This window comes from Zingiber officinale, chromosome 8A (assembly GCF_018446385.1).
Source record: "Zingiber officinale cultivar Zhangliang chromosome 8A, Zo_v1.1, whole genome shotgun sequence".
NCBI lineage: Eukaryota > Viridiplantae > Streptophyta > Magnoliopsida > Zingiberales > Zingiberaceae > Zingiber > Zingiber officinale.
The window spans coordinates 12899581-12910318 of NC_056000.1; the positions used below are offsets into that span (position 1 = coordinate 12899581).

The 10738-nt window shown below is 37.1% G+C and overlaps 1 protein-coding gene and 1 long non-coding RNA gene across 12 annotated transcripts; one reads left to right on the plus strand and one right to left on the minus strand.

Moving 5' to 3' along the window:
• Positions 1-334: 334 nt before the first annotated feature.
• LOC122012543 lies at positions 335-4974 on the minus strand. 11 transcript variants are annotated; one of them, XR_006120258.1, is made up of 7 exons: positions 4623-4968; positions 4466-4535; positions 4151-4397; positions 3001-3070; positions 2819-2926; positions 2636-2722; positions 778-1904 (listed from the first exon to the last, which is right to left on the minus strand). It is a non-coding gene; the product is annotated as an uncharacterized LOC122012543 (long non-coding RNA). The 11 variants fall into 11 exon arrangements; XR_006120256.1 differs by adding an exon at positions 335-616 and having other exon boundaries at positions 1864-1904; positions 2819-4397; positions 4623-4974; XR_006120259.1 differs by adding an exon at positions 335-616 and having other exon boundaries at positions 1864-1904; positions 2620-2722; positions 2819-4397; positions 4623-4974.
• Positions 4975-7381: 2407 nt separating this feature from the next.
• LOC122012688 (WAT1-related protein At1g09380-like) lies at positions 7382-9328 on the plus strand. The gene is made up of 7 exons (XM_042569303.1): positions 7382-7560; positions 7693-7755; positions 8019-8135; positions 8223-8478; positions 8550-8708; positions 8803-8954; positions 9025-9328. The coding sequence occupies exons 1-7, from the start codon at positions 7382-7384 to the stop codon at positions 9221-9223; spliced, it is 1125 nt and encodes a 374-aa protein (XP_042425237.1). The 3' UTR covers positions 9224-9328.
• Positions 9329-10738: the final 1410 nt, after the last annotated feature.

A 10738-nucleotide genomic window follows, 5' to 3' on the forward strand; every position in this document is an offset into this window, starting at 1 on the left:
TTTTTAGAAAAGACAACGCTTTTGCAACGCTTTAACAGCGTAGTCATGTTTTGCAAAGACAACACTATTATAACGCTTTAAAAGCGTTGTTGTTTTTTTACAAAGACAACACTTTTTGCAACGCTTTAAAAGCGTTGTCGTTTTAAAGGAAAAAAATAAAAAAAATTATTTAAAAATCATTATTTTTATATTTACGAAACTATTATTTTTCTTTTATCATGTCTAGATTCGAATTTTACATATAATCAACTCAGCTAATGATTTCAAACTCATACCAAAATAATAGAATTCTGATATTGAAGTAATATTAGTATTTAATTACATGAGAAGCTAGTAAATATCAAAATGAACACTAATTCTGTTTCAAAATAGATAGTGATATTCACATATAAAACAAAAGAGCACAAAATAACTAGCCGGCCTCGAAGCTAACAATCTGTTGACTTCTACTAGCTACACTCAAAAATTATTATCGGCTTGAGAATGAGACAAAACAGTACAGTAATTACTACCACAATACTAAAGAAGTAGTTTGTCTTTCTCAATCTATTACAGGAATAAGCAATTGGATTTTGTCTAGGATCTTTGTGAGCTTTGAACAGATTGAACAGTTGGCCTGAAATATAAACAAAAAATTAGAGTCAATAGTTTGAACCAAAAAATTACTTCTACTAGTTATTTTCTATAAATGAACCAAAACTCATTACTCAGAAATGAAATGCTTGCAGAAAGAAAGAAAGAAAGCTTGCAGAAATGCAACGTTTTTTCAAACTGCAGAAAGAAAGCTTGCAGAAATGAAACACTTTCTTCTCTGCAAACGCTTTCTTGCAAAAAGCACTGTTGTTGCAGAAATGTAACGTTTCTTCACACTGCAGAAATAAAGCTTGCAGAAAGAAAGCTTGGCTTGTAGAAAGGCAACGTTTCTTCAAACTGCATTCTAAAATGCATGCAATTTCTAATATGCATTCTAAAATGCATGCAGTTTCTAAACTGCATTCTTCAAACTGTGCAGTTTCTAATATGCAGAGAAAGCTTGCAATTTCTCCATTCTAAAATGCATACAGTATTTCTCCATTCTAAAATGCATACAGTATTTGCAGAAAAAAAGCTAAAATGAAACGTTTAGAATATGAGTTTAACCAATAGTGGAAAATTGCTAACTTCCTAAAGAAAGCTTGTAGAATTTTTAGTTTAACATGCTTAATAGACTTAAAGCTTGCCAAAATCTTGCATAAAGCTTGCAAAAATCTTGCATAAAGCTTGCAGAATATTTGCAAAGAAAGCTTGCATAATAGACTTAATATTGTGCCATTCATCACAATGCCGATGACCGAACCCATAATGACTTAGCATGAATTAAGGGCAACAAACTGAAGACAAGAAAGTACTCCAATGTATCTAAGCTACAGCTTAATTGTTGCCCTTGTAATTTTTTAACTACTGCTGCTGTGGCTTGAGCCAAGTAGGAAAAAAATGATCTAGAGTTTAAGTACTGGAGCATCTCCACCTAAGTGACTAGTCACCAATGATAATTAGATTGTGTACAAAACAGAACTTATCCATTTTAGAGTGTCATTGTGTTGATTAGAACTAGAACATCTACATCCAAGCGACTAGCCACTAGGATTGATAAGAAGCCACTAATAAGCAGTAGTGAAAATTAATAAGCTGGAGAAACTATTGCTCACAAATCAAATATATTTTACTAGGAAGTCAAAAGGATACGACTAACTGGAGCATTTTATAGAAAAAGTAATATTGAAGATTCTCACTGCAAGATAAAGAAAAAGTAATTATAAACTATGTCCAGCGAAGTGTAGTAGGGGTTTAGACAAATAAAAATATTCCTAAATGAACTTTCACCAATAGGTTTTAGTCCACCGAAGTGTATAACAGCATCAAACCTGCAGAGACAAACAAAATGATGTCATGCAACGTTAAAAAGGATATCCAAACAAAATCGGAAGCAGACAGTTAAATGGCAGCAAAATAATAAGCAACAAAGGTCTAAATCACAGTGTATTAGGCTTGGCAGCCTCAGCATGCAACGCCAAACAAACATCAGCATGCAATGCCAAACAAAGGTCTAAATCACAGTGTATTAAAGAATCATAAATAACTATTCAAACAAAAAATAAGAACCTTCAGCATGCAACGCCAAACAAACATCCACACAGTTAGTAGGATTTGGTCACTCGCATTAACTAAACCATTCAATTTCTTGAAGCAATATCTAGTGTTCTAGTATAATTTAATATTTTATTTACTGGCAATTACATCTCATGGGAGCACATCTCTTTTAAAAAGCAGTTGAACATTATACTAATACCAGAAATAAAGATATATACTAAATTAACACCTTTAGCAATTTTGAGCTGGAAGATGAATCTGAGGTATGTAACCCCTATGGTCAGTTTATATAATTCAGTTAATGAATTATAAGAAATGTATTGATTGACCAAGAAGACTCTTTATCACAAATTAAACTGAGAATAACAAACAAGGGTAGATTGCATCTCATAGCTAAAAATGGATTCTAAAGAAGCAAAAAGTTGCTTCTTGCTAAAGATAATTAGCTTAATTACATGAACCTTAGCTAAAACAAGGTAATGAACTTACATAAACTTGAACGCACCTACTCATAAATATGATCTTGTATACATTCTGCCAACTCCGATCGCACCTCATCAATTTCTTCTCAAGAATACTCTGTTTGTGTGAACTATGAACATTAATGAGAAAAAAAAATCAACATTGACTTTGCATATTTTAAATAGTTTATTTTAAATAATTTGAGACATAAGCAAGTAAACATTACTATAGATCGTAGTGAATCTCTTTCGATAATTTCAACTTCTTCAACAATTTGTCTCATAAATCGCATCACATAGTAACCACATTGTTTGTCATCTTGTTGTCGAGGAGCCTATGGAAATTAGAGATAAATTATTAATGATAAACATACACATTAAAATATATGCTATATGTAATTACACATACCTTTACTATTACCCACATAGCCTTTTTTCTACCTTTCCTTCCCTTGTTTGAATTAAACAATCTTAAGGCCCTTCATACGTTAATGATTTTTTTATATATGAGTTTTGTATTAGCATAAATGCTTAATAAAAAAGAAATATGAACTGACATTTCCACTATATATTTCCAATCCTCATCATGAATGCGGTGTCTTAGAGAATCCAACTAATAAATAGCTTCATTGTAAGGGTCAATGACAGCGAGAATTCAATGGAAACTATGCAACAAACACATAATTAGTGCATATACAATTAGTAAGACTGCTATTTACTGAACAGGAGGTAGTAAGACATCCAATTATGGGTAGTCGATAGTAGACAGTGTTTCCTATTTGATACAACATTGTATGATATATTACACTATAAAAATAATTATTTTCTATTAATATAGTACAATATTGTGTGCACTATGTATTGGTCCAACCGATAATGTAGATCATCCATTTCATTGATATTTTGAATATAGAGTCTAAAAAACTTAATTAGACAATGAAACTATAGCATTATTCAATCTACCATAATACCAAGAAACTGACTTAGGGTTGAACATGATCCATCTATAAACACTTCTACACCAACTTCAAATTACTTGTATGACCCAACTTATGGCCAAAGTTACACACATTTGCCTGATTGCTGCCAAGAATTGTTGATATCTCCCTTGTCATTCTTTTTAGCATTAGTGATCAAAGCACACCATACCCTTCATCTTCATTTCTCTACAGGTTGCAAATAAGTTCTTGAATCCTTGTACACAACATAAAGTCAGTTTAATATGCAGGAAGCATTACAGGCATTCTGTAGCGGTTGTATTCCCATTTTCATGTCTAAGTCATTCCTACAAGCTAAAGAATAAATCTTTATACACAATAAATATTTTGTTCAATATGCATTAATTTATATTCGCATATCAAACAGAGGTAAAAGAAGGCAAAATTGGTGTGATTAAGATTAGTAAAACTAGTATAAAATTTGGGAAGCTCCACTACACAAAACCACAATGTTCAATTTAGAATTCTAAAAAAAATAGATAGCAAAGCTGAATCTCTTTATGAATTGCAATTAATTAGGAAACAGCATGAAAAAGATGTTATAGAGGATGACTGGTTCACCTTGACAGCTCGCTTCCTTATATCTCGGACAAAGAAATGTCATACGGTCAGTTTGGCCAGGTAAAAGGAAATGATCGCCGCTCTATACAGCGCCAAGAAGGGACCAAACCGATGATAAGAAAACCAGGACTCAGATCGGTGGGCTCCAAGGATGTGCCCAAACTCCGTCTCCAACGACTCCTTGCGCCGCTTGGCGTACTCTGCCGACGACCTCTCCCCATGGACACTCGTGAAGCCAGTGGAAAACCTAGAAACTCAATCAAAGTGAATCACACACGAACCGATAAACAGACTGTTAAAGCATAAAAGACTCACTGCCGAATCAGAAGAAACAACCGTGAACTCCCGATCCGGAGGCCATCTGAGGGTCTAATCAGCGAGCAGTCTGAGGAATCGGGCCGACGACAAAGATCTAAAAAACGAGCATTCTTACAATAAGAGAGAGAGAGCGAGTCAAAGAAGGAAACGGTACCGGAAGGAGGGTTACGAGGCTGAGGGGAAGGGTTTTTCTTGGTGGAAAGTGGAAGCGGCGGCAGGGAAGAGAGGAGGCCTCAGCACCAGGATCTGCCGTGGTTGATCGCCTCAGCACCGAGATCTGTCGCTTGACGAAGGTGTGGTCTTGACGGAGAGGAGTTCGGAGGAGTGGTTCGCGGAGAGGGGTTCGCCAGAGAGGGGTTTGCCGGAGAGTTGGATGGAGAAGGTCGCGTGAGATGAGGAGTTGGGAAAAGGGTTCGGGATCAAAAACGATCGGAAAATAGGAGTTTGGAGAAGGGTTCCGGTGTTCTACTCCTTACTTAGATCCAATGATTTGTATTAATCAAGATTTAGATGAGAACTTAACAATAGACAACACTTTTTAAAACCGTTGTCGTATACACTAAAAAAAATCTAATAGACAATACTTTTTACGAAGCGTTGTCTTTGACCAGTAAAAATCACTAATAGACAACACTTTTTAGAAAAGCGTTGTCTATTAATAAGAAAATAATGAAATAGATAACGCTTTTCACTAAAAGCGTTCATAAAAAAAATAGACAATGTTTTTTATAAAAAGCGTTGTCATTTAAGTGTTGTAGAATCCTAATTTTCTTGTAGTGAATATACATAAAATTAATTAAACAAACAAACTTTAACGCTCGATAAGTTAAACAAACAAGCTTGAACACATATATGTTCAGCTCGTTAATGTTCGTGAACAATGTTATGAACAATATTCACGAATCATATTCATTAATAAAACTTTTTTCAATATGCTAAATAAAAAATAAAATAAATAAATAAATTTAAATTATCACGCTCAATAATCGATCAAACAACTAAAAGTTTAAAATAATCAAATAAGTTTGAATTGAGAGCTTGATAATATCTAAACAAACCAAGCTTGAACCAAGCTCAAGTCAAGCTCGAACCAAGCTTGAATTGAGAGCTTGATAATATCTAAATGAACCAAGCGCAAGCCAAGCTTCAAACAAACTCAAGCTCATAAAAAATAAACCAATCCAAGTTTGAACACGCATTTCAAAAGTTTGATTCATTTTAAGTTTGGCTCGGCTTGCCTTGATTATCTTATTAAACAAGCTTGAACATCCCAAAGTTCGGCTCGGCTCGGTTTGTTTACAGCCCTATATGGGGCTCCCAAAAATCAAAGGCCCTAGATTGTCGCCTTTGGTGACATGCTCAAGGTCGGTCTTTGATGGGTGGCCAGAGGCCACCCCTGCTAGGTGCCAAGCTGCTTGGTCATTTACCCACTACCTTTCCACAATGGCAGAGCCAGGCTGGGTGATCTACCCAAGTTGATTCCAGGTTGTGAGCAATGTCCGTCGATTCCGACATCGTTGTCCCGGACTAATTCCTCTTTCTCTCGTGTTTTTCATTTGTTTTCCACTATAAATTCGAGATTCGTCGCTGTCGGCCTCCGAGCTACAACCCGGATAAACCATAACTTGGCTCCTCCCTTGCCTTTCCGATCATCCGTTTCGATCTAAACTCTAATTTAGGAGGGATAGTGAACTTAATACAAGATCATAATTAATTACAATGAGATGGTGACGATGATTCAATTAGGGGTGTAAATGAGCTAAGCCGCTCGTGAGCTATTCGAAGCTCGATTCGATAAAAGTTCGTTTGAACTCGTTTAAAGAGGCTCGTTAAGATAAACAAACCAAGCTCAAGCTTTACAATATTCGGCTCGTTAGCTTGTGAACATGTTCGTTAAGCTCATAAATCAATTTTTAAATAAAAAAATAATAGTTTTGATATTAAATATATAGATTTTACATTCTACTTATGAAAAACATAGAAAAATATATTAAATTTATTTATTAGAATAAAATTATAAATTTTAACAAGAATATTATATATATTTTAAAAATATATAATTTAGTTTTTAATGAATATTTAAATTTATAATTTATATTTATTAAAATTGTTTAGGCTCAATAAAAGTTCGAATAAGCTCGTGAGCCATGAATATATTCGTTAAATAAAATTCGAGCTCGATTCGATTATAAATGAGCTAAACTCAAATATCCAAAAATTCTACTCGACTTGATTCGATTACACTTCTAAATTCAATTACAATTACAATTACAAGTACTCTATCCCTCCATCAACTTAGTTATGGATATACCCTCCGTTATAAGTTGCGGCAAGGGCTCGCCCGTTGTCGGCAAAGCATGCATGTTTATTTTTGTAAATGCATGCACTAGGTATATATATATATATATATATATATATATATATATATATATATATATATATATATATATATATATATATATATATAATCCCACACCCCCACCTCCGTTTCTATCCCTTTGTCCTCTTCTGTAACTCCCGATGGACTTGTTGCAGACAACCTGCCATAAGCCGTTTTCACTGCCACAATTAACCCGAAAGCAAAAGCGTTAAAAGCCAAACTCCAATTCAAACGAAACAAACAACTAATACCTGCAACCTCCCTCGGCATGTAAATGTAATCTCTCTGTATATCCACTGCCATGTACTTCCTTATATCACAAGCACAAGGCAATAAGGCATGCAGCAACAGCAGGGCACAAGATAACAAAAGCTGTATTCCATATTGTCCCCCTGCGCTTTCTGTTTCAGCTTTTCTCGTCTCGGTGCGCCACTTGCCCTTCCCCTTCTCAACCTCCATCAGCCTCTTTATATATCCATCGATCTCTAATTGCCTGCTAAATTAACATTACTCCGATCTCTGTCTTCTCGAAGATGGGTGGTGAGAGCTGCATCCCAACCTTGGCCATGGTCACTGTGCAGGTGGGGTACGCTGGCATGAACGTGCTATCCAAGTTGGCCTTGGACGACGGCATGAGCCCTTTTGTCATCACTGCTTACCGGCAGGTCGTCGCCACTCTGATCCTCTTCCCTATTGCTTTCTTTCTCGAGAGGTACATTATCTAATTCATTAAGCAGGCTGATTACGTTGAAAGTTCTGTTCGTGTCAGAATTAATGGCCTCCTTGGGCGAGTCCCGAGCTTAGTTAGGTTTCGAATTGAACTAGTTTAATTTGGTATCTGCAGAGAAGCTTTCAGGTTGATCACAGGCAAAGTCATCGTCCAGATTCTCTTCAGCTCCATCTTTGGGTGAGTCTTAAGCAGAGTGATGATTTTAAGAGCATGGAGACCATGCAGAGAGTAGGTGGCAACTTGCTAACTAAGTTAGATGCCCTATAAGGAGGAAGTCAGAGCTTGCATGTGCATGCTGTGCAAAAAAGATCACCATATATCAAAAACATTATATAAGTTTAAATGCAAAAAAAATCACTGTTTTAATTTATTTGACTAGAATTTTTTTTACATGGAAACATAGAAGAAAATAGATGGTGATAGGCTTATGATGGAAACAGGGCAACGTTGAACCAGGTTCTGTACTTTCTCGGGCTTAAATTATCAACCCCAACGATCGCGTGTGCCCTCACCAACATCCTCCCTGCCATCACGTTCATCATCGCAATCCCTTTCAGGTATCGTTAGAGTAACAGGGGCTTTTTAATATATATTATTAAGGATCTACGTTACCAGTTGGTTAAATTTTGCTCTGGTGCGTGCAGAATGGAGACGGTGGGTTTTAGAACACTAGCAGGCCAGGCCAAAGTCGTAGGAACAGTTCTATGCGTAGGCGGCTCCATGCTGATGACTTTCTACAGAGGAGGCCTCATCAGGATGTGGTCATCTCCTATTCACTGGAGGTACGCCGAGGAGATGAGCAGGAACGCCGGCGCCGACGCCGGCAGCCAGAACATGGCCCTCGGTGCCGCCTTGGTCATCGTCAGCTGCTTAGCTTGGGCAATATGGTTCATCATCCAAGTACGAGAAACAATAACTGCGATCGTATTGCACAAAGAGATATTGTTAACACGCAGCTAGCGCATGCGCAGGCAAAGATGAGCAAGAGCTTCTCTTCTCCTTACACCAGCTCGGCCATGCTGTGCTTCATGGCGGGCGTCCAGTGCCTGGTTTTAGCTGCCTGTACCGACAGAAAAGCGTCAGCGTGGGCGATGGGTTGGGACATCAGGCTCGCCGCCGCCGTCTATGCTGTACCCGCATACACAAATCCATAAGCATTCGCAAACTGGTTAACTAAATGAATCACACCAAATTCGCTCAACTGAATCGATTTATTTTTTTCAGGGCTTGATTGGCTCCGGATTGGCCGTTTCACTCATGTCATGGTGCATTGCGAAAAGAGGTCCTCTGTTCGTCTCAATGTTCAGCCCGCTGCTACTGATTACTGTGGCAGTCTTCGGCTGGGCGATCCTCGATGAGAAGCTCTACGTGGGAAGGTTAATATTGCAGTATAACTTGTTCAGTATCGAAGCGTATATGAATCTGAGACGGGCTCTCTGTTTGCAGTGCAATAGGATCAGTGTTGATAGTTGGAGGGCTGTACATGGTTCTTTGGGGAAAAGGTAGGGAGATTAAGCAGCTGGGTCAGATTCAGGTAGTAGACAAAGAGGAAGATGACGAGGAAGGAGGGTCTTTGTCTGCAATTAGTCTGGCAGTGCTCTCTAGTACTCCCAAGTCGCCAAGACATCAGGTCGAAACAGAGTAGTTTAAGCTCGACGCAAAGGAGTGCTAGCTTCCCTCCATGGGTGTGATTCAATGATCTGCGCAGTATGGCTCTATACTTGTGGATCATTTTCAATGCATGGTCTAACGATGCTGAAGATAATCAATCACTATGCACTCGCTTAGTGGTGAATGATGTCGTTGTACTTAAGTTTGGTCCCGAAGTAACAGTAGTTGTTTAGTTTAATGATAAGTTAGTTTAATTCATGACTTTATACTTCTAGAAGGTCAGTAACATGTGAAAACTTAGAAGCTAACAACAGCTTGATGACAAAATTATAATCACATTCAATTAATTATGGCTTGCAACAAGTCTAATTGTGACCAAATACCACAGGCCCAACATGCAACCCAAGAAGATTACGAAATGAACCCATCTCAATCATATTAATTCCAACACCAAACACTGAGGGTCAAAAGAAGCTGCAATTAAAATCAACTTCAAAAACCATTTAAGCCATCAAGTTACCAAATATGATCATCTAATAGAGTAAATAGAACGAAGGGGAGTCTGGTTGCAATGATCGATTTTTTGACCAATCACTTGAGAGTTTTGCTCCTAATCTGGGCCTTTTTTTACTATATATGGAGCAACCATCAATTTTTGGTGTAGATAGATTTTGAACCCATGACCCAGCCTACAACTTTCTTGATCTATTGCCTACTTATAGGAGACGCTTTTGCCTCTTGTCTAGATCATTGTTATCCTCCAATGAAGTTTTCCTTCCAACTGATTTCTACTTTTCATCCATGTTGACGACTCATCGATCATGCCACACTAAGAAGAATGTTTAGTCGGAGTTATCCATGTCTTCCTTCCATTCTCTTTCCCTTGTCTTTCTCGCCTCATATTGTGCCTTTGTGATGGTTGGCTAAAGCTAAGTTGGATAAGAACAGCATCTTTTGAATTGGTTACTAAATGTTTACATGAAGTCATCGAGCCATTTTGTATTTTCTGCATGTTTTGTCTTGTCATGCACTCCATCTTTTCTATAACCTCGATGGAATGCGTTTTTCATACTACAAAACCGCACTTGTTAACAGTAGTTTAATTTGTTTGTATCTTGGTCTTTCACATACTACTGTGTTTTGTGGACTACATATATTGCTTAATATATAGAGCGCTCACAGTGTATTTGAAATTAGATGAGATTGAAAATGCTGCGAAAAAAATTACAAAGTTGATGAATATTGTTTACTTGGTTACTCGAAACGGCCGGTGATGATGTCTGATGGCAACTTAAGGTGACGTGAATTATTTAGAAACCATTAAAAAATTCACCAGTATGATTCAGAATTCAGATACCTACTGATTAACTAGCTTATGGTTTCATTTATTTTCCAGTTTATTATTGTTGTTTTATAACAAAAACGAAGTGAAGATATATGGTATGGTACTTGGAAGTGCTCCTTAACCTGTCTAGTTTGCTATAAAATTCTATGGAGGAGCCCTAGATTTCTCGTGTAAGATCAAGATTGGACCTCTGGATGAAATTGA

Coding starts and splice junctions, on each gene's coding strand:
- LOC122012688 (XM_042569303.1), top strand. CDS start 7,382: ATGGGTGGTGAGAGCTGCATCCCAACCTTGGCCATGGTCACTGTGCAG. Junction 7,561..7,692: donor ATTGCTTTCTTTCTCGAGAG/GTACATTATCTA, acceptor TGGTATCTGCAG/AGAAGCTTTCAGGTTGATCA. Junction 7,756..8,018: donor CTCTTCAGCTCCATCTTTGG/GTGAGTCTTAAG, acceptor TGATGGAAACAG/GGCAACGTTGAACCAGGTTC.